Source organism: Harpegnathos saltator, unplaced genomic scaffold, assembly GCF_003227715.2.
Source record: "Harpegnathos saltator strain DR-91 unplaced genomic scaffold, Hsal_v8.6 scaffold75, whole genome shotgun sequence".
In the NCBI taxonomy this organism is placed as follows: Eukaryota; Metazoa; Arthropoda; class Insecta; order Hymenoptera; family Formicidae; genus Harpegnathos; species Harpegnathos saltator.
This window is the reverse complement of record NW_020230593.1, coordinates 642,480-665,442: the sequence shown is the minus strand read 5'-3', so window position 1 is coordinate 665,442 and position 22,963 is coordinate 642,480. Positions and strand designations below refer to the sequence as shown.

The 22,963-nt window shown below is 35.1% G+C and overlaps 4 protein-coding genes across 22 annotated transcripts in view; 2 read left to right on the top strand and 2 right to left on the bottom strand.

Annotated features, from left to right (window-relative positions):
* Window positions 1-65: 65 nt before the first annotated feature.
* On the bottom strand, window positions 66-826 carry mRpL42 (mitochondrial ribosomal protein L42). Its single transcript, XM_011156526.3, has 2 exons — window positions 671-826; window positions 66-474 (listed from the first exon to the last, which is right to left on the bottom strand). Exon 2 carries the CDS (start codon window positions 472-474, stop codon window positions 121-123), a length of 354 nt encoding a protein of 117 aa, XP_011154828.1. The 5' UTR covers window positions 671-826; the 3' UTR covers window positions 66-120.
* Window positions 827-2,476: 1,650 nt separating this feature from the next.
* On the top strand, window positions 2,477-5,543 carry MED19 (mediator complex subunit 19). Of its 2 annotated transcripts, none has more exons than XM_011156513.3 (5): window positions 2,477-2,587; window positions 2,786-3,021; window positions 3,238-3,394; window positions 3,475-3,574; window positions 3,933-5,543. In XM_011156513.3, exons 2-5 carry the CDS (start codon window positions 2,835-2,837, stop codon window positions 4,215-4,217), a joined length of 729 nt encoding a protein of 242 aa, XP_011154815.1. In that variant the 5' UTR covers window positions 2,477-2,587; window positions 2,786-2,834; the 3' UTR covers window positions 4,218-5,543. The 2 variants fall into 2 exon arrangements, with proteins under 2 accessions (XP_011154815.1, XP_011154796.1); XM_011156494.3 differs by having other exon boundaries at window positions 2,477-2,698.
* A 1,820-nt stretch (window positions 5,544-7,363) lies between these two features.
* Window positions 7,364-10,153, top strand: GluRS-m (putative glutamate--tRNA ligase, mitochondrial). 2 transcript variants are annotated; one of them, XM_011156471.3, is made up of 9 exons: window positions 7,364-7,595; window positions 7,784-8,018; window positions 8,100-8,295; window positions 8,362-8,576; window positions 8,652-8,877; window positions 8,954-9,114; window positions 9,193-9,344; window positions 9,432-9,589; window positions 9,668-10,153. In XM_011156471.3, exons 1-9 carry the CDS (start codon window positions 7,496-7,498, stop codon window positions 9,746-9,748), a joined length of 1,524 nt encoding a protein of 507 aa, XP_011154773.1. In that variant the 5' UTR covers window positions 7,364-7,495; the 3' UTR covers window positions 9,749-10,153. The 2 variants fall into 2 exon arrangements, with proteins under 2 accessions (XP_011154773.1, XP_011154765.1); XM_011156463.3 differs by having other exon boundaries at window positions 9,193-9,356; window positions 9,668-10,149.
* Window positions 10,154-16,373: 6,220 nt separating this feature from the next.
* LOC105192367 (diacylglycerol kinase eta) overlaps window positions 16,374-22,963 on the bottom strand; it is a 32,077-nt gene continuing 25,487 nt past the window's right edge. For 7 of the 17 annotated variants that reach the window (XM_025306031.1, XM_025306020.1, XM_025306022.1 and 4 more), the window contains 14 exons: window positions 22,591-22,902; window positions 22,365-22,513; window positions 22,040-22,286; window positions 21,568-21,947; window positions 21,138-21,472; window positions 20,674-21,022; window positions 20,353-20,580; window positions 20,147-20,249; window positions 19,779-20,048; window positions 19,405-19,699; window positions 19,026-19,340; window positions 18,824-18,919; window positions 18,586-18,720; window positions 16,374-17,006 (listed from right to left, as the gene is read on the bottom strand). In XM_025306031.1, the coding sequence (XP_025161816.1) occupies window positions 16,716-17,006; window positions 18,586-18,720; window positions 18,824-18,919; window positions 19,026-19,340; window positions 19,405-19,699; window positions 19,779-20,048; window positions 20,147-20,249; window positions 20,353-20,580; window positions 20,674-21,022; window positions 21,138-21,472; window positions 21,568-21,947; window positions 22,040-22,286; window positions 22,365-22,513; window positions 22,591-22,902 (3,505 nt within the window). In that variant the 3' untranslated portion in view covers window positions 16,374-16,715. Of the gene's footprint in view, window positions 17,651-18,585; window positions 18,721-18,823; window positions 18,920-19,025; window positions 19,341-19,404; window positions 19,700-19,778; window positions 20,049-20,146; window positions 20,250-20,352; window positions 20,581-20,673; window positions 21,023-21,137; window positions 21,473-21,567; window positions 21,948-22,039; window positions 22,287-22,364; window positions 22,514-22,590; window positions 22,903-22,963 lie in introns of all 17 variants that reach the window. The other 10 variants (XM_025306021.1, XM_025306035.1, XM_019845624.2 and 7 more) reach the window with 9 other exon arrangements.

The following is a 22,963-nucleotide window of genomic DNA, read 5'->3' as shown; positions in this document are numbered from 1 at the left end:
TATAGATATGATCATTACTTTTGTACAATGTTTATTAATACAAACAGATGAATATACATATGAAATATCCTAAATAAAGAACTTTTATTCATTAAATTTGTTTAACAAATAATTACAAATTTACAGATAAGGTCTATCAGGCTCTGTATTTTTTGCCTTCTTATCTCTGCTTCTAGGAAACCATCTGTGTTTAGTAGTGTATGTCAGTTTTGTTAGTTCATCAATAACCATAAATTCCTTTTTTTTCTTAAACATTTCTGCGACATCTTTGTCTCCGATTCGCAATACAGAATTGTCCTCGTGCACGACCTCTGATAGAGGCAGAGAATATTTGTATGGAAACTGTTTCTCTGGATGCCAACAGACAACCATATCGTCTTCTGTAAATATTACTACTTCTGAAGGTAGAGTACTATATTTAGCGTGTCTCGCAAAATAGACACTAGTCCGAAACGTACGTAATATAGAATTCATCTGTCATTGAAAGAAACAACAATTATTAGTAGAATTACTAGTAGAATGATAATCTTCACCCTATGTTTTACATTTTAATCATCATTAACCAGCATGAGTGCAAAACATAAGTGCAAAATAATTATGTCATGTAGCGTTTCTTATAATGATAGTTTTGTATATCTTATACATGATAATTTTCTCTCCGAATTCATACCTTGAAGGATATATGCTCCAATATATCTTCATATATTCACAGAAAGTAAATGTTCAATCTCTAACCTCACAATTTATTATGCGAGCTTCTTCCCAACAACAATATCGTTACTACCAGTGAGGTCGTACTACTGAATAATTATTGATTCATCTTGCTCAGTCATTGAGTCGTACTACTGAAGATAAAAATCCTCAAAACTTGAACTTGAGTTTATAGTTTAATTCATGTTATAATTTTTATAAAAAGCTTATTTATAATTTAAAAATAAAGAAAGAGTAAATATTTGAAATATTAACAAAACAATAATATACTTTGCATTCCGAAATCGATTTCAGAAACTTTGCTTTTAGTTATAAGATTGGTAGGCCTTAAAATAATGAAAGAGTGAGATATGTACGTTCCGTAATTGATCAGCTTGTCACTCTTGAATGTTCAAACATGTCTTTGTATGTACTTTAGAGGAGACTGTGTCGTGTTAGAATGTAAAGTTAGCACGACCTTTTTTTAATTTCGATTTGTTGGTATTAAAAATACGGAACTTTTTTTTATTTTTATCAAGAACTGTAGAACAATAGGCCTGTTCGTTTTGTCTGCATTGCTGAACTGGTGCGTTAAGTTAAAGTGAGACAAACGTAGGTTTTCTCACTTCAACTTGTTGCATCAGTTCAGCAGTGCAGACAAGACGAACAGGCCTTATGAAAAATGCTACTGGAACTAATATTGTTTTTCAATAATTTTTAAAACGTCGTGCTAATTTCACAGACACTGAAAAGATTGGTAAAATTTTCGAAAATGAAGTTTTAAATTTCGAGCACTTTCGGTGACCAACCGGAATTTTAACTTTAGGGCCAGAGCACAGACTTTTGCATAACGCATAGTACATAACACATAAGAGAATAAACCACTTAGTTTTCTTCATTTCCCTTCTCAGGACAGAAATGAAGAACTCTGATTGGTTGATTCTCTTATGGAGGATTCACACTGCGTCCGATGTCCGACGTACGACATCCGACATCCAATAGGAGAACAGCTTTCTAATGGAGAATTGAATTCTCCATTGGAAAGCTGTTCTCCTATTGGATGTCGGACGTCGTACGTCGGACATCGGACGCAGTGTGAATCTTCCATTATGCGTTGTGTATTATGCGTTATGCAGAAGTCTGTACTCTGGCCCTAAACCACCGACGAAATTTTTTCTCACATCTCGCAATCCTAGTACAACACACACACACATACACACATATTCGGCCTGTTTTCCGTATTCTTGATACTTTCCGATACCTTTTTTTTTCCATTATCCCATATCTGTTACCATTCATTCTTATTTCGAGCTTGGTTTTAGCTACTAATTTTGTAGTGCTAGATAAAAAAATGGGTAAATTTTTTTTATTACTTATTATCTTGATTATCAAATCTCCCGATCAATAAATAGATCGTATGAATCAACCGATCCAAAACCCATTTTGAAATGCATTCCTAGTATAAAGCCAACAGCACACGGTGCTTGTTTTCGTGCTGGATTGCTTGCTGGATGAAAATATTGCATTCTGATTGGTGCATTTCCATCCATCTTCGAAAATATGCCAATCAGAACGCAGTATTTTCATCCAGCAAGTAATCCAGCACGGAAACGAGCACCGTGTGCCGCTGGCTTAAGAACGTCAAAAGTCCTTATGGCGCATTCATATTGAACATCTTATCAAAAAATGTCCAATTTTTAACGCAACATGTGTACGACGTCGAAAGTACTTGGAGTATATAATCACCATCGGCGATGGTGAGTGGCGTTGGAGCATCTATTATATGCACAGAGCCATCTATTGAAGAAGAAGAAGAAGACCATCGGCGATGCGAGCGCGACACACATAACAGCTGTGTACAACGAAGTCACTCCGAAAAATCAAAAACCGTCCTTCTGTACGTAAAGGGAAACATGTTTGATAGGTGGCAAAACAAATAATGTTTCACGGCTAAGCCTGTGAGATTGTACAGCTGTTCAAGAGTTCTGGGCTTCTCAGATCCGTGAATGTGCGTCGGCGGTGTATCGGTGAATGGTGTACCGGCTATCCTCGAACTGTACTAATTATTATCTATTTCTCCGGTGCTCTACGTTAGCACCCGTATTACTTGTAGTGGTGAAGGTGCGATGAAGTAAAGCCGAAGGATGATGATGGGCGAACAATTTCGTAGCAAAGTGGAGCAGTACTCGCCAAAGTCTTCACCGAGGGGTGCGCGCTCCCCAGTTGTATCTCGTCAAGACTCCACGGGGACCCTGAAGACGACCATTTCCTTGGGGAAGAACCCCTCCATCGTCCACAGCGGACCTTTCTACTTGATGAAGGAACCTCCTGGTAAATGAGAAACTTAAAATCAATATTATGTATGATATGCAGAAATTCTTTTAATCAATTAAATTAGATTGTAATTTCTGTTGTTTGGACTTTTTGGATAAAATGTTTCATCTTTTGAGTGAAAAATTTAAATCTATATTTTGTTATCAATGACGTATAGTGAAAGTGCTTTAAAGGTTATAGTTTTTCTTGCACATGTAAGCTTGTTACTTTCAGGGGAAAGTGAACTTACTGGGGCAACAAATTTGATGGCCTATTATGGCCTAGAACATTCCTACAGCAAGTTTAGTGGTAAAAAGCTTAAAGAGCAGTTATCTTCCTTCTTGCCAAATTTGCCTGGTATTATAGATAGACCTGGACATCAAGACAACAGGTAACTTTTATAGCTCTGTTACCAGAATTAAAAATTTGATATATCGATTCTGGTTACTTCATATATTTTATTTCTTTTAGCTCGCTAAGATCGGTGATAGAAAAACCACCTATTGGTGGTAAAGAACTACTGCCTTTAACAAGTGTACAATTAGCTGGTTTTCGATTACATCCTGGCCCTGTAAGACATTTTTATGTTTTTATAATTTGCGTATATCTTAAAAAAAGAGCCAATATCTGTAACTTCCAATTATAGAATATAGCAAGTTTTACAATATAGCAAATTGTTTAAAATTATTGCAATAACTAAAGCTGATTAATTAACACTTTAGCAACTAGAATAAAATCTATGTCTGAATTCAGATAGTTACAGAATTTAAAATGTTAAGATATTTACAAAAACATCCAAATTTTCCCCTAGTTGAAAATTGAAGACTGGCAGACATTGTGGTTCTGTTTTAAGATTAAAGATGGATAGGGGGATAGGGAATGAGAAGATACAATGCAGATTACTAACAATTATATTTAATAATTTGTAGTTGCCAGAACAATATAGATACGTAAATCAAGCACCTCAGAGAAAACACAAGAATAAGCATAAGAAGCACAAACATAAACCTGGAGAGGTACTTGGTGGACAGGAAGCCACAACGACAGATGTTGGTGGTTCTGATACGCACGAGAAGAAACATAAGAAGCAGAAGAGACATGATGAAGAGAAGGAAGCCAGGAAAAAACGAAAGAAGGAAAAGAAGAGGAAAAAACAAAAACATAGTCCTGAGCACACTGGTAGTCTTACACCATCTCAGCATTCCAACTCGTGATCTCTAATCTGCCCCTTTCAGTTTATGCCAAATTTTTAATTGAACTGTAAAAGTGTATGAACTTTCTTTGTTTCTAAAACCCACTTTAAACGGTCGATAATTTGTTACAAAATTTGTAACCACTATGTTGTTAAAAAATTTTCACCAGTTATATATGCATATGCATATGCATGCATATAAAAAGGCTTATATATCTGTTAATGTAATTTTCCAATTTTTCAATCGTTTTTGTTCTTTTATTTTTACTTTCTTTTTCTGTTTTTTTTTTCTTTTTCTAATAAAAATCAAATTATGAATCGTTTCAAGTGGACTCAAGAAATATTTAGTTTAGAACATACATACAGTAAGACACGCGAAAACAGCGAAAATCAACCATGTATCTTTCATTGTATGTATGTTCTAAAATATATTCTCGTGTATTTATTTCTTTCACTTACGCATAACATGTATCGTCCATTTTCGGTATTCGTAATATGACGAAAGAGGCAAATTATGATGCAGATTATTATGTAGATATATACATCACGTAAAGTAATACGATAATTTCTTGTCAATCTTTCTACATTTGTGTAATTGCAGTTTAATCAACATATGTTTAGAAGTTAATGAAGGAAAACATGGCAAAGAGCTTTAATTTTAGGAAATTACTTGCTCAATCTTTTTATTGCTCTGTATGCCAAATGCATATTATGTTTCTGTACGTTATAGTATGAAAGTAAATATAAAATAATTAATTCGTTTAAGTTTGTCAAATTTTGATGCCAAATAGATAGGGCATTTAATTTAACAAATTAAACATTATATGTTCGACTCTTGGCAAGTTTTACAGTATATGCAAGGTTTGACATTTGTAATTATTCAAAAATTCAATTTGTATAGTTTCTTCTACTTATATGCTTAATCCTTCCTCAAATGTCTCATCTTTGTTATGGCTCTTTACGAACCTTGTGAAAAAGTAATTAGTAGAAAAAATGTAAAATATAAATGTGTAATATAGTAGTTATGCACAGGATGCATCTCGCAGACTCAACTGCATGTTTATACCGGCGTATTGTAATAACGAATAAACAAAAATGTAAATATTCTTATTAATGGAAGACTGTGAAACAAAGAAATAGAGTGAGTGAGAGAAAAAGAGAGAAATCAGATACTGCTATTCTGTGTAAAGTGTTTCAGAGTGCGACATAAAACCTGTACGTTTTAAATCTGATGTATTGAGGAGTCTATCGGCGCGGAGGGGAGATGTCAAAGATTTAATTTTAAATGTAGTATTTATAACGCGCAGAAAAAGAAGGATAGAATTAAAGCGATCGATTTCAACAGCAATTAATATTTTCTTTTAATTTATTTTCCTTATTCCCTTTCAATCGTTTGTACTCTCCTTTTGTCAATAGGATTTTGATATAGAATTTGAAATTAGAGAAATATACATTAACATTCATCTCAAAAAAAAAGAATTCTCAGTACCTATCCTATACATAATTCAATTTACACAAGTCTTTAAGATTTAAGGTAATTTTTTGATAATTGGTGCAAAGCTTTATTTGGTGAATTATTAGGTCTAACCAATCATTATACTATATCATTATATTATGTCCGATTGCATCGTATCCAATTAGGTCCTTCTCCCTTGTATTGTGAAGTTTAAAATTTAGTGGAGCAAAATGGATTTTTTTTAGACATGTTTTAAAATATTTAACTTATATAAAGCAACTTATATAAAATAACTTGTACAAAACGACGAATGTACAATAAAATTCACTTTTCGATATGTTTGAACTATTGTAAATGCAGAATTTTTTACCGATCGTGCTAATTGCAAATAATTGCGAATATATATATATCGTCACGAAATATGTGGTTTTAAATTTGGTAGAATCGAGAGCACATGAGTCGTCAGTTAAATTGATGAACGTTATAATAATTAAGTTTGTAATAGGCGTTAAATAGAGCAATTATCTAAGGAGCGTGCCATCGTAGCGTGCTAGGTCAGTTACTCCATGATTCATATCAAAGAGGAACGTGAGAGCGGCCAACACGGTGTTTTCGACGACACCGACTTTCCGCACTGGGAAAGGACGTCATCTGCATTCATTTTAAGAGGGGAACTACGAGGCTACATCCAATGTCAAGTTTCGGCGGTAAAATCTGTATGTGGTGGCAGTCCGTGCTACAACCATAATAGCGTACTTGACAAGCACGGTCTCGCACATTGTTACGCGTTTATAACATGAATTAACATGTTAACATGTGCAAAAAAAAAAGAATTGACATTATGTATGATTAATATCATGAAGATCATACGAAGTGTCCGGTTAGCTGCAACCCGAAGTGTGAGGGTAGATTGGGTTAAGGCAAACATAAAAGTCCCATATCATTTTACGAGATTCGCAATAATTATCGAGTTATTAATGACAGAAATCTGAGGAGTAAAAGCGCGCCGACATAGATGATTCGAAAAGCGTTGCAGCTGCTCAGGGCAACGATCATGAATCTTTTCCCTAGCGTGAACTAATAAAAAGTGAAAGACTTCTGTAAATCAGTGAAAAATGAAAAATTTTATATGAATTTGTGAAAATCGAAACATTTCACACGACAATTGAGTCGTTCAACATGGCAGTTGCGCGTTCTGGATAATTCAATGAATACCAAAGAAATCAAAATGATCAAAATAATAATGTCCACGGACATTTATTTATTAATAACTCGATAATTATTGCGCGAATCTCGCAAAATGATATGGGACTTTATGTTTGCCTTAACCCAATCTACCCTCACACTTCGGGTTGCAGCTAACCGGACACTTCGTATGATCTTCATGATATTAATCATACACAATGTCAATTCTTTTTTTTTTGCACATGTTAATATATTAATTCATGTTATAAACGCGTAACAATGTGCGAGACCGTGCTTATCAAGTACGCTATTATGGTTGTAGCACGGACATAAACCGCCTAAAAATGGATGTAGCACGGACTGCCACCACATACAGGTTTTACCGCCAAAACTTGACATTGGATGTAGCATCGTAGTTCCCCTCTCAAAATGAATGCAGATGACGTCCTTTCCCAGTGCGGAAAGTCGGTGTCGTCGAAAACACCGTGTTGGCCGCTCTCACGTTCCTTTCTGTTCATATATAACTCGCCACCAGGCCATTGGAGTTGTCATTACGTGCATAACCTATAAATGATCAATAAATCTTTTGTTTATTTTTGCGCAGGATTTTAAAGACTAAATATCTCTTTTAAAAGACTAAACATCTGTGAACGATAGAAATGCAGCGTAACATACTTCGAGCAGCAAATTTCCAGGTGCTGCAGAAACGCTTTTTTAAGAAGCATCATGTCAGGGTTAGATTTGCACCTAGTCCTACCGGTAATAGGCGGCGAATGCCGCAAATATTATTTTTTTTTAGAACAAGTTAAATTCGATCTCGTTGCTAAAAGAATACTAACAAATTGCTAAAAGAATACTAACAAATTGAACTATATACAGTGGCCACATACTTCAAGTATAATTTTTTCAAGTTACAAGTTTCGTTATATCGTATGTATATTGTGCAGGTAATCTACATCTAGGAGGTTTGCGTACTGCATTATACAATTATTTATTTGCACGTCGCAAACAGGGTGCCTTCATCTTGAGAATTGAGGATACTGATCAAACAAGAATAGTTCCAGATGCAATAGAAAAGCTACAAGATGATTTGTTATGGGCAGGGATTATATCCGACGAAGATCCTATTAGAGGTGGTCCTGTTGGTCCTTACAAACAGTCAGCAAGACTTGAATTATACCAGTATGTAATTAGGTCTTATGAAAAAATAAAGAAGCAAATTGGCCTGTTAGATTGCTTCATGACATTTACTTTTATTCACAGGGAACAAGTACTCAAGCTTTTAGATAATGGATCTGCTTATTATTGTTTTTGTACAGAAGAAAGACTAGTCTTGTTAAGGAAAGAAGCAATGAAATGTAGGCAAGTGCCCAGATATGATAATAGATGTCGGCATTACAGTAAGGATGAAGTGAAAGAAATGCTCAGAAAAAATCGTTCTCCCTGTATTAGATTTAAGGTATAGTTTTTCAAATGTCAAACTTGATAAATTAGACATGGTCTGCTTATGATGAATATCCTACAGTTATCATGTACACCGGAATCGTTTTGTGATATGATATACGGAGATGTGACACATGATATTGCCAAAACTGAAGGGGATCCAGTTATTATCAAAGCAGATGGCTATCCTACTTATCATTTTGCGAATGTAGTAGATGATCATTTCATGAAAATATCTCATGTCTTACGAGGCATTGAGTGGCAAGTGTCTACACCTAAGCACATTATGCTTTATAAGTGAGCAGCCTCTTCAAAAATTCAATATATTTTAGACGTGATAATCGGCTATATTATAGATTCTATTGATTACAGAGCATTTGGTTGGGAACCTCCCATTTATGGACACTTACCTTTAATATTAAACACAGATGGGTCTAAGCTATCAAAGAGACAAGGCGATATAGATATCGAATCGTTTAGGAAACAGGGTATTTTTCCATTAGCATTATTGAATTATGTAATAACTGCTGGTGCTGGTGGTTTTCATAAAGAACAAGAAGACCAAAACCTTTATAGTTATCAGGAGTTGATCAAACAGGTAAGTTACTTCATTCAATCAAAATTATTATATTCTTATAAAACTTACTGTTTTAACATATTATCTTCTATGATAGTTCGATGTCAATAAAATAAAAACGAGCTCTGGTAAACTTATGCCTGAAAAACTGCTACAGTTAAATAAATTGGAAATCGCAAATCTATTAAGAGACGAGGAGAACCATAGTTTCTTGGTCGACAGAGTTAGGAAGTTGGTGCTAAAAGCGTTTCCTGAACGGTACGTTCAATTTCGTAGTATACCTATAATTATTATCTTATCCCTTATCTTCTCTCAGGATGCAGATTTCTATTCTAGGAGAAATGATGGAAGTTTGCAGTTAGATGACTATCACATAATTACCACATTGAAATGGGCACAAAACAGGATATCCATGCTCAATGATCTTGTCAAGACAGAATTAGCATTTTTGTGGGTTGTGCCAACTTCTGCGCCAAGTATTAAACAAAGTGAATGCTCAGGTTACAAACATTTCTTTGTATGAAAATTACACGATTTTGTTGACCACAAAGTTAAAACATACCTTATTGTTATAGATATGATTAGGCTGTTGAACGCGGAATTGGCTGAAATGGATGTGAATAATTACAAGACCGATTGGATTGCTCCATATTTGAAAGACTTTGCTGCTAAGAAAGGGATTCCGTTTGCTGCTTTGATGAAAATTTTAAGAAGCATTTTAAGCGGTGTAAAGGTATGCGCAATAATTACAAATGAATATCGTTTCTATTAGGAAGAAAGGTGCTAATATACAAAATGATGTTTTTAATAGGATGGACCACCTGTTGCCGAGATGATGGAAATCTTGGGAAAAGACAGAACATTGTTACGATTACGGCGTTGCGTTTCCTGAGACTATATTATATTATATTACACTGTATAACGGCAAGTCGACTATATTATCGAAAGCAAGTTCGAAGAAATAACTTCAACTTGTACACGTACAATTTAACAGAAAGAATATAACAATTTTGGGAGTTCAGTAATATGTTTAAAGTATCTTTTTCGAATAACTATTCCGCAAGTAAAAATAAAAATTATTTTCTAACTGATTATAAATTAAAAATACTCTCTAAGTGATAAAAAGAAAGTTCCACATGATCAGTAAAAGAAATTCTAGTCGAATATACTTACAGAACGACAGATAATATTGAATCTTATATGTATATTTTTTTCTCTATATTTTAGAGTATATTAGGAAGAGATAAATGAATAAAGCAAACAACATTATTTATACAAAGTTTTAATAGAATTAATAACCAATTATTTACTTTAATGAGACAAAAACTATGTTTTAATTTTTATGAAATGTACTTAAAAAAAGAAACGCCAAAATATAGAACTTTGAAATTTAATTTTATTATAGAATATTGATTTTTGACACAGTGAATAGTTTGGAATATTCGCATTTTATACAATATAACATATAATTTGTAATACGTAAGTATATTTCAAAAGATTAATAAACATGTAGAAATGATGCATAATTGTATTAACAAAACAGATGTACAAAGTGTGTGTATACAACAAATTGAACACATTTATTCTTAAATAGCTTTTTCAATATATTACGATATCTTTTATAATATAATATAACAGGATTTATAATTATAAATATTAGTAGCTTGTATTCAATACTAAGTACGAAGTACCGTTAGTAATCATAGCTAACATTGAAAATGCTAACATGCGATTATAAATCCTGCCGCCGTGTAAGTTTTTGAATAAATATAAAGATATTGTGCTTGAGAAATCATTTGTTATTACATCTGATACTATAATAATCCAAAACTGTTTGGACAAAATGTTGCATCTTATGCTTCCAAAAATATAATCTTCCATTATAAAAAATCATGAAACCAAATTATAATTACAAATGTGAGTTTTGTGCTTTTGCATAAGGCCTATTTTTTTTGCAAAGTAAATGTTTCTATTTACATCTCATAAAAGGATAATATTCGGTATAATACTTTATACCGGTATAATACTTCATTACACATCAACATCTATCTCTGAATATTCGATGATAAATACAATAAAACTGATGCAGGAACATTAAATATTTTATTTTACTAAAACTTAAAATATTTATCTTCTAAGTTGTCCTCAGTGCAATACTAGAATAATAATGTATGTGCCATTAAAATTGAAAGAGTGCGAGTCGAAGTGCTGTCGAAATTGATTTACATTGTCATGTGCTTAAGCTTACAATACAAATCCTTAAAGGAGAAGAGACACTTGACAAAACAAAAGATTTTATATATGATATCCAAAATAATTATATTGCAAATTCCAATAAATAATATATTAATATTATAGATAAGTTTGTTAATACATATTAGTCTTTATCACAGTAGTTTTAGATTTATGTTATAGTATACTAGTGACATATTTATAATCCTGTATGTAATGTGAACGGAACTTTTTATACGTATTTTGAATATCTTTGTCGATCTGTGTAACGTCATAAATATTTCTAATGGTAAGATTGCAAGATGTTAGCTCATCGTGCTTAAATTTGTCGACATATATATAACTTACTTGAGAAAATTTATTAAGTATGTTAATCAACTGTATGGCGTAGCAAACTACCGTAATCAATTAAGCGGCATAAAACAAAGAGATATTTATATCTTTCTAACGAAGAGAATCAACAAAGAAGTTTATAATTTTTTAAACTCTTCCCCCGTTTTGATTAGCGAATATATTGCCTTCTAGAAAGTTTAGTTTGTTCATTATGTGATAGATGTAAACATTTCCAAGTGATGTAAGCTAATTCTAATACGCAGGATATATTTGTAATATTATTAATACTTTTATACACGTACACGATTCAAAGATTATTCGTGATTTAATAGAACCCATGATAGTTGTCTTTCCTCTGTAGAAAGTAAAAACATTGAAAACTAATACGCATCCAATTATAGGTAAATCTCCGTATATCTGCGAATACATTTAATCACTAGTGTTATACAGCGATACATATTCGAATTGGCTCAGATTAAAGAGAAATTTATCACAGATGAAAGATAGAAATGCTTTGACGGATGCATATTATGTTGGAAACTAGGGCTGCGTATGACACATCTCAACGCGAGCGAAAGAAACATTCGAACATACAGATGTATAAGTAGTAGAATTCTAAAAACAGGTCTACGAATAGCCTTTTATCCTCCTTTTAATTTTACTCTTATAAATCGATTATGCACATCGTTAATAATACGGTACGATACATGTTCTTAGGAACAGTAATTGAATACAATTAAATACGCTTGTTTCCCTTTGTAACGCACCTTCACAACATTTCTTTTCTGAGATTGTGAGGTATGTATGTACACGTCAAATGTTTTACTTTAATAAATATATCAAACAACACACAATGTATATTTTGAAAAGGAATACCTTACGATAATACGTCCTATTATTATGTGCCGATTACACGCAGTAATTTGAGATTGTCGAGAGATTCTGTATATTAATAATCTTACTGCGGAAGTATTTGACAAATATACATAAGATATAACATACCGACGGAATTATCTATATATTGAAAAAGTGTTGAGAGAGTGTGCGATAAAAATAACAGATATCTAATAAACATGGAAATTATAGAGATTACTTCAAAAACCATCAATTTCAAAGAAATATCTACGATCGGTATCTAAACGTCGCCATTCTCTATAATTTTCTCCTTTGTTTTATACACAGAAGGAATTCTTACATTCAGATTTCTAATAAATTGTTTATATATATAATAACTTATTAAATATATATATGCTAAATTAACTAAATGGCATAAAGTTAATCGTTGTAATACTATTCAAGTATTGTATTCCTGATTAATTTCTACTTCTCAAAGAGTCATTACATTGTATAAATTAAAAAAAAGTCATCACAAATGTAATATTACTCTACATAATACTGTATTACATTATTGCAACAATGTAATCTGTTAAAACGTGACATGTTCCGTTGCACGATTTTATAGAACAGTAACATAATCTTCATATAATTGTACAGGAAAAAACACAGTTATTGCATTCGAGAATCGGGTTCGTACTCCTAAATTAAAGATCAGAGAGGGACAATACGTAATGCGATTTACGTCATTCATAATGTACATACATGATGTACATATATAATGTATATAAAGAGAGACCTGTATGTTTATAATATAAATCTTATATGCAATAGACAAAGAATATATTCTCTTTCTCTCTCTTTCTCTCTCTCTCTCTCTCTCTCTCTTTCTCTCTCTCTGTATGTGTGTGTGTCTGTGCATATAAAATTAGTGACAGGCACTTTTGTGCTTTCAGATATACATTGGAATGTAAACGAATCCCTTTAATGTTTTAAACAACTTGATTTGATTACACTTTGTTTTACTTCACTGGCTAATTGTTTGTATACTATTCGGTTAATTGTTATAATTCGTCGTGAACTAAATATATCACTACATTCATCTATTTATCCATCTATTATAACCGTGAGGTTTATCATGAAGTATAATACTAGAACCACAATATACTATACGAATATTTTCCGTTACACGAAAATTGAAGAGATTCTTTAATTTTATCACATGAATGAAACAAAGACGAGCGAGCAAACGCGAGTATACACAACTATATCGAGAAACGAGAAAACTGCGTCTCTTTATATATATTATCACCATGAGCAATAATATTTGATTATTATGCTGATGGAAAATTATACAATTAGTAGTACAGATATATATGTATACTTCGTTTACAAACGATTACACGACAATCAATTATTGGAGGACATTTGTTAAAGATTATGAAAATAGATAGATCTTTCATTTCTGTCGACAAGGAAAAATTCAAGGCTGGTTTCACGAAGAAAAGAGAGCAAGACACTCACATAAGACGTCGAAGCTTGGACCTGCGGAACCGTGGAAGGAAAAAAAAGATTCTTATTTATCATATACGTACCACGACAACTCTGGTGAACTCGTTACAACTACTGTAGCATACATTTTGCATTTCTAGCTCTTCTTAATTATCGTGTTTATTGCCATAAGGAGATATTCTATATGTATATAGAATCACTTTCATATACATCTTGGCCCAGGCATTGCTTTTCGAAATAATTATCAAGGTCAATCAAATCGAAAGTATCAACAGCTATCTGAGTATATTAGTCACAAGAGTTTCGCGTCTATTATAGTGCATATCGCATATGTCAGTAGATCGATGAAGTGGAAGTTAAAGATTAAATATAATCAAAATTAGCGAGTCAATCACAAAATGAAGATGTAGACAAATTGGTCTTCACGTAAGAGACGCTTCTAAAGATGCGGAACTCGCAGATTTAAGATACCTATGCCGTAAGTAAGATCCGTCGATTTCGAATAATATGATAGTGTTGCTAAATATACCCGAGTGACGTTGTAGAGAATTATTCTAGTGATAGTATGTGATATAAAAAGTCTTTGCTATTTTATATAATAAATATCTACTTCGAATATGCATGTGTGCGAGTTTATAAGACTTTTTTGTCATGGACTTTAAGACGCTTTAATACGATAGCGAAGTAAAATTCGTCCCCTTGGGGGATGCACCTCGTATTTTGTACTGTATGTGTGTGTGTGTGTGTATGTATGGGAGAAGGAAAGGTATGTATACTGGGTGATCCGAAATTCCCGCATTCGGAATACAGGACATGATACTTTATGCTAAAACAAACAACTTTTTCCTTTAGCAAAATTGCGTCCGACAAGTAGTTTTTGCAGGAGAGCGTGTTAAATTTAACGAATAAGCGCTCTTGTCTATGTAACGCTCAGGGCCAGCGTGCGCGCCTCACTCGCGTGTACCTAGTCCGTGATTAGTAATCATAAGTAGTGTCTTTTAAGACGCTCATACGGTTCTCTTGTGATTAGTTTACGACATTTTAAGACTGTGCTTAAGACAATTTTAAATAATAAGAATCAATTATGAACAATACCGGGATTTGACCTACTTTCATATTTGTACTGATTAAATAATGAAAAGTTAATAAAATAAGTACTGCCTTTATTTCTTACGTAATAAATGAATAAAATATTGTCTGCACAATATTATCTGAAAATAAAGACAAATGTAAATAGTAATATGTTTTGCGAGCTGTGAACGTTCTATTATTCCAAATACTGCACAATTACGTGATAATTAAATAGTGATCATTAAATTTAAAGAATAATTTACTGATCAAGCGTATATATAGGAGTATACATATTTGTAACAGTGATTACAAGTAAAATATTCGAATTAACGTCTTTTAAGAACTCTCTTTTTATTTCTTTATAATAGAAAATACAAAGAACTTATTTAAAATTCAAATTGTGTCATATACTCACGTCACGGTTTACATTTATTTATTATTGCTTATGCACATTAGCCTTTCATTATGTACTTTCCTTACATGTTTCGTTTATTGCGAGGAATATTGCTATAGCCTCAATGATTTATTTTCTTAATCAACTTGACCATTCAGGCTATAGCAATATTCCTCGCAATAATCATAACATATAAGGAAAGTATGTATTGAAAGGCTAACGTGCATAAGCAATAATAAGTAAACGTAGACCGTGACGTGAGTATATCACACAATTTGAATTTTAAATAAGTTCTTTATATTTTCTATTATAAAGAAACAAAAAGAGAGCTCTTAAAAGACGTTAATTCAAATATTTTACTTGTAATCACTGTTACAAATATGTATACTCCTATGTATACACTTGATCAGTAAATTATTCTTTAAATTTAATGATCACTATTTAATTATCACGTAATTGTGCAATATTTGGAACAATAGAACGCTCACAGCTCGCAAAACATATTACTATTTACATTTGTTTTTATTTTCAGATAATATTGTGCAATCAGACAATATTTTATTCATTTATTATGTAAAAAATAAAGACAGTACTTATTTTATTAACTTTTCATTATTTAATCAGTACAAATATGAAAGCAGGTCAAATCCCGGTATTGTTCATAATTGATTCTTATTATTTAAAATTGTCTTAAGCACAGTCTTAAAATGTCGTAAACTAATCACAAGAGAACCGTATGAGCGTCTTAAAAGACACTACTTATGATTACTAATCACGGACTAGGTACACGCGAGTGAGGCGCGCACGCTGGCCCTGAGCGTTACATAGACAAGAGCGCTTATTCGTTAAATTTAACACGCTCTCCTGCAAAAACTACTTGTCGGACGCAATTTTGCTAAAGGAAAAAGTTGTTTGTTTTAGCATAAAGTATCATGTCCTGTATTCCGAATGCGGGAATTTCGGATCATCCAGTATATTATAAATAGAATTGCATTGTAAATTTGTTGAGAAATTAACAAATTTATCTTTTTGTTTATCTTGTGTGATTTTTAATATAGAATGTTTTTGGCACAGACGAAGTGATTTCTCCCTTCGAACAACACACTGGAAGGACTCGCCGCGAGGAATATTTATCATGGCGAGCATTGTCCTCTTTTATAGTATATCCATAAAGACGTTTGTCTCAGAAGTCGAAGTAATTAACATTTGGGCAAGAATATAACAATGTCCCTACTTATCTCTTATGTGAATCTATCAGTTTTAAGAAAGTTCTCTTTGTCGAATATTTAATTTTAAGTAATCTTTCCTTTCTCTCTCTCTCTCTCTCTCTCTCTCTCTCTCTCTCTCTACCTCTTAAATAAGTTATACTTGTATATTTCTCTTATTTGGAATGATATTTAAGAGTATGTCCTCACTCTCAAGAGACATGTTTACTCAACGTTTACATTACGCATTGCTATACGTAGCAAACGCGACGCACGACTTAGTTGTTGAGGTCATTGATGGCTTGCAAGATGCGTTTAACATGCCCCACTTTGGAGATACCCAGCTCCTTGAGATCGCGGCGGGCTAGTGTCAGCAACTCCCTACCTCGTATATCATGCGACACAAATTTGTCCGCGTATTCGCCCAATTGCAGATTCTCTAACCAGGTGCACACCTCCTGTACGCCCCAAGTAGTGACTTGTTCCTTCGCTGGATGGGTACCCGAGTTGCCAGTGAAGCGACGGAACTTTAACCAGAACAACCCTCGATGACGATTTTTTTTATCACCCTGCAGACCCAGAGTTCGAGAGGTCGGTTAGTGAACGGTTAGTCAGATTAGTATACGCGTGTAAGCGGTACGCTCTATTTTAACGACATACGTTAGAGACATGCATAATCATATGCAGGTGGACAGATTGCACTCAGGATGTGATAACGACTCGTCAAGCACACAAAGTAGCTCATTTTCTCACTCGCGTCTAACGTTGACCATTCGTCATCGCGGTCGCGCGCGGTCGAATGATGAGAGATTCGCCGTTCCGTAAAATATCGCGTGAGTACCGCAAATACGCATTCGGTGTACATCAATAAAACAATGTCAGATATTCCATTGTTTATTATTATTGCTATACTTTAGCGAGATTCATATATATAGATATATATACATCCGCTACAAAGTACATCTTTCATGAGGCTCATATAAAGATCACGAAAGTTCCCCTCTCTCGTTGTTAAGTGCTAATTAAAACAGATCGTGCAACGATCCCTTGATTCTTACGAAATCATGAGAGACATAGCGCCAATGAAAGCAAAGGTTAAATTGCGTGTTGTTCAAGTGCATACTCGGACGTGTTACTTCTGCTATGTAATGTAACTGAACAGGTACAACATCGCCAAGTAATTGTCACTGGTCGCGTCTCCATTTTGTGTAAACTATAAGTAGAACCAAGCGTGTGAAATAAACGAAAACATCTAAACGGCACAATCCGCTTGTCAGCAGATGTAACATGCACGTACGATACATACAGACGTGTACAAAAATAATCCGCACCATATTTCGCTACATCGCAAAAACTAAGTCTCTAACGCTATTTCTATTTACTAATGTCATAAGCATTAAGACTTAAAAGCATATTACCAGCACTGGGATTGAGCACTCAATCAATCCGAAATAAAGCATAGGATAATTTATTAATTATCATTTGAAAACAACATTTATGCATAATGAATTATGATGTTCTCTCAAAGAAGGTTGTCAATTTTCGTGTCTGATGTATGGAAGAGAGGTGCTTTCATAATATTGCATATCTCATGACTTTATCCAAATAGTTTGCCATCACAGTTTACTTTTACATTTACTTCTCTCGGAATATATACACATATAGCAGCGAGACGAGATGGAATATCGAGTACGAGTAAACATGTTATGGTATGATAAAACAACGTGTAACTGTATCGTTCCACTTCGCCCATCGGTATGCTAATACGTTTCGCTCGAATATTTAATAACCTCGTGAAAAATAGCCAAGATTACACAATATACTATAGGTATAAATGGATCAAACACGTCATATTTTTATCCAAAATCCATGTGAATTTAACTTGCATTCAAATTGTGTTTAAATATTTAGGAAATATTCCTGCATATACTGGTTATTTCTTTCTTTTTTTTTTTTTCATAGCAAGTATACTTGCTTATCTTCCTTCCTCCCCATCGATTAAACGTATAATAAGTATCACAAGATGTATAAACTTTATCACAATGCAGAATACATGACAGAGAAACGTGAAAATAGTTAATCTCATAATTTGTAGTTTAAAGATTTGACTTTAAACAGCATTACATAGATCATAAGAAGGAACTATACCTGATCGTCCACAGCAGCGTTTTGCAAGTAAACCAGCCCTGTACCTCTCTCGTCAAAAATGCATTTTCGCAATTCCTGTTCCATACTGGCTAGAGCCAGGGATAATTTGTTTTCCAAGTCCTCTCGTAGCCTCTGCTTATACGCACAATAAAACGTTAGTTCAATGAGTAAAAAAGACAAGAAACAGTTCCTCGATACAAGAGCTTAAGGAACGTAAAAAGACGTTCAATATACTTACTAAATTATGGGCCTTGTCGCGTAGCAATTCGCAAGATTCTTCGTACAATTGCCGCGCACTTGATACCAATTCGGTTACCATAGGTCTTAAGCCTACCTGATAATTAAGAATAAGGAAAATAAAGCAAAGTCAGAGATCAGAGAGTCTCGATCTCATAATATATATTTCCGATACGTCTCTGACGACACAGTATTTCACCTACCCCTTGCAAGATTTTACCATCCGGATGCACTTGCTCGAGCGCTTGGGCCGTTCGCGAGGCAACCTGGTACAAATCTGCTTCCAGGCTTGGGTGCGATATAATCAGTAGTTTTACCCACTTAACCAAGGTGGTCACAGCTTCGATGAAGCTGAACAGAATGTTGAGTTCCTCATCGTTCAGCTGCGAAGGCTTACTGCTTATTTGCAATTGTACTCTAGACTGCGACGTATTGCTCAGGATAGAGGTCGACTGAGTTACGGCGCTCAGCGTGTTACGTTGCTTCTCTTCCCACGCTCTTAACGATGTCTCGAGAGCCTGTGATGTGAAATGTTTTTCAACGATCCGCAAATTAATCGATAAACGAGAGATGGATACTCACCCTATTTCTATATAGCATCTGCATGCGATTCTTGTGTATAATCCTTATGATTCCGGGTGGTTGAATCCAAGCCTCACCATCCACTTGTATAGGGACACCTTCTTCTCCCAGAATATTAATCTGGACTGTCTGGCATTGAGCTATCCTATGATGTTGCAAGTTAATGAGCCGCGACGCGGCCATTTGAACGGATCCGAAGACTGCCACCACTTCCAATATGCGATCGTCAAACGACGGTGCCAAAAACAGATCTCCCTCTTTTGTACCACCCCAGAAATTCGTGCCGCCCATAAAGCTGTTAATAACACAAAATTGTCATATGGAATTATCGAGAATCGCGCGTAAATATATTTATGACCCTTTCACCGGAATACCTTGGTATATTTAACACGACGATTCCTTGTAGAGACGGCAATGGTATCCTTTGACCGTCGCATTCCAATTGAACTCTCTGTTCGAGATTCTTGTAGGTTTTCTGCAGCCACTGTTTAGATCCCAGAACGCCATACCACATATAATTCTTCGCGCGCGATCGGCACTTCTCAGGATGTTCTTCTCGTTTATGGTGGAAGTCAAGACTGATTTTCGCGTCTATGCCAATCCCGAAGTAGTTGTTCATGACACATCGTTCGAAGTAACCTTCCCTGGTGATGCAGAATAAATAAAATTTATATATATATATATATATATATATATATAAGTACATATTAATTATAGAATGTTGTGCGTACATGCAACTTACATCAACGACTCGTCTGGATCCATCAATGGTGATACTGCTGCACAGAGAGCATCTGCGTTCGCCAGCAATGCCTGACTGATCAAACCAGCTCCACCGCTAACATCTATAGGCATTTAAGGAAGAAGACACATTAGCAACTATACGTCGCACAGAAGAGAGTTTATTACAGAAGAGAGTAATATTGGATCGTCTGATTTCCGGCTTACTTGGCCACATGGGTAGTCGGACCAAAGGATTTATTATCGGGAGCTTCTTCACATCCTCCGTCTTATCCATCGACTTTGCTCTCTCATTGCGCAAACTCACACTAGAACCACCCAAACGAGCAGTGGTCGCTGCCAACGAAACAACTTCTGATGCCTTCAGCAAACTGCCACTGCTGATACGTCGTGTAGCTTGCGGAGAAAAGCCTGATTCGGGCAGCTCCACGCTCACTATGCATCAAAAAGGACATATTTATTTAACGTATCGAGATAAATTATTGTCACAATAATAACTGCAATAATAGCTCAGCTAGCAGTACTCACGTCTTTCCATACTGCTACCACTGTATTGTTTTATGTGCGGATCTAGCTTGTAATCCAAATTAAGCTCCTGATGACTCTCGATCGACATCGATGGACTTGGCGGATCGATGATCACGCTAATCGTCGGCGGAAAATTCGTGGCGTACTTTTCATTGGCCGGCGTATTGTCCGACGAGACGGTAAAGCAGCATACCGGGCTCAGCAAATCGGACGTCTTTTCTTTTTCAACACTTGGAAACCTGTTCGGTGCAGGAATCACATTCGTTTCCACGGGATGCATCGACTTGTTTCCTGTCACGCGCACACAAGTTGCCAGGCCGTCCGTTTTGTATTTATTTAGCATTCCCTGCTAACAGAAACAAGGTGCATCGATTTATACATTTTAATTCAGAGCACACAAAGCCAACAAGTGTTGACCACCTTCGATTATTAATTTCAGAAAAGAGATAAGAATCTCAAAGTACCTCAATATTTACTTCTCTGTCCGTCTTCATATTTTTTGGGCCTTTTTTGAACGACTGTCTCGCGATGTCGTTTCCCTCGACGAACTGAGCCAAGCTGCAAAATTTCTGCGGTTTCTCGATCTCCTCGGACTCCAAACATTCTCTAACAGAATCATACCTTTCGGCCAATATCGTACTGATCAAGTCCTGTCCGAGGGAACTCAGATCGTCTATCACGCTTTCCGAGTGTTGAGTCTCGCTGGAGAACATGTCGGAATTATCCGGCGAATCGATATGCCCAATCTCAGAACTGTCCGACTTTTTCGACGAATCAAATATATCGCTGTCTATATGACCTGGAAAGCGTGAGAGGAATTATCTAATAATTACGTGTGTAAGGCATGTACAAAGAAAGCGCTTCTACGATATCATCGCAGAAAGGTCTGCCTACCGATTTCGCTCTCGCTGTTTCGAATGGTGCAGCTTCGCGAGTCCAACGTGTCGGAGACTATACTATCCGTACTGACTATGCTGTTGGTACAGCTACCTCTCGGCTCTAGCTTAGACTGTGAAAGTTTTTGTGCTTGAGGTTCTGGCGAGATATTTCTAGAATGAAGCGAATCTGTGTCAGGAGAAACGATAGTGTCTTGCATAGTCGCGTCGTCTGACGGTGTACTTGTGTCTAAGGTAGTCCTCGTCACCGTCACTGGGATGTCGGAAGAGGCTTCCACTTGCGTGGGTTCAGATGTCAGAAGGTTATCGCTAACAGCTGCCTGCATTCCCGACTGACCGCCGGCAATTTGCGCTGCAGGCTCGTCAAAAGTGAAAGCTCTATAATTAAACACCGACATACGTGTAACTGTTGGAATCACATCGAACACGAATGTACTATGCCGTGTGCGAGTCGAATCGACTAAAGTTACCCTTGCATTATGTTCTCGCTGTTTCTTCTGCTGTCAGCGAACCCGTCAGGCGCAGGAAGAGTCAACAACTCTTCGGGTTGTGAATCTCTCCTTAAATCTGGCATTGGGCTTAAAGATGCCACATTAGGAGTAGGACTGGGACATGGTGAAATATCCACGCTACTGGCGGAGTCTATGGTGGGCATTAAATTGAAGTTGTCAATTTGGTCTGTTTGAAATCCGGGGATATCCAATTGCTGTTTTTTACCTAAATTATGCATTATGAGATGACCAGTTTCGAGGAAAACGTTGCGCAAGTTTTGTCGTTACGGTACAGATGACTCACCTGTTGAATTTATTGGAGAAATATCGGATGTTACAGTGATGTTTGGCATCTTACTACCTTGCTTTTCGTCCGAGGGATTATTCTGTTCATCAACAGCCGTTTCTGTATGTTCCACTAATCTTCTAATAGCTCTTTTTAGACTATTTGCTCTAAAAAAAAGATAATGCAGAAATATATATTTTGCAATTTTAATACATAATATATAAAATGTATTCACCCCCCTTACCTAGACATCACAGCATCCTTCTCCATGTAACATTTTCTTCTTTGGACTCTCTTGAGATTTGTCATTTCCTTCTCTGGCTTTTCTAAAGCACCTTTCTCTTGATCACTGCTCAAAGTATTGGTTCTTACGGTACCAACATCTGTTTCTTCCCCATTATCTGACAAGTAGCTCTCTTCTTCCGATAATGTTTGCAACAATAGATCAAGTTTTTGTTGAAGTATCTCACATTTTTCTCCCAGTTGTTGGTCCCCTGTGTTTAGACTGGCTTCCAGTATATGCGTTGCAAAATCTTTTACTGTTTCGCACAAAACTCTGTGAAGAAAGATCTCAGTTCAATGTGCCGAAACTCACAAAGAGTTGATATAAAATCTTG

Excerpts from the sequence above, each read along its gene's own strand:
- mRpL42 (XM_011156526.3), bottom strand. The coding sequence starts at position 474 with ATGAATTCTATATTACGTACGTTTCGGACTAGTGTCTATTTTGCGAGA.
- GluRS-m (XM_011156463.3), top strand. The coding sequence starts at position 7,496 with ATGCAGCGTAACATACTTCGAGCAGCAAATTTCCAGGTGCTGCAGAAA. Across the intron at positions 7,596-7,783 it reads ATTTGCACCTAGTCCTACCG|GTAATCTACATCTAGGAGGT; the intron begins GTAATAGGCGGC and ends TATATTGTGCAG. Across the intron at positions 8,019-8,099 it reads GCAAGACTTGAATTATACCA|GGAACAAGTACTCAAGCTTT; the intron begins GTATGTAATTAG and ends TTTTATTCACAG.
- MED19 (XM_011156513.3), top strand. The coding sequence starts at position 2,835 with ATGATGATGGGCGAACAATTTCGTAGCAAAGTGGAGCAGTACTCGCCA. Across the intron at positions 3,395-3,474 it reads CCTGGACATCAAGACAACAG|CTCGCTAAGATCGGTGATAG; the intron begins GTAACTTTTATA and ends TATTTCTTTTAG. Across the intron at positions 3,575-3,932 it reads TTCGATTACATCCTGGCCCT|TTGCCAGAACAATATAGATA; the intron begins GTAAGACATTTT and ends AATAATTTGTAG.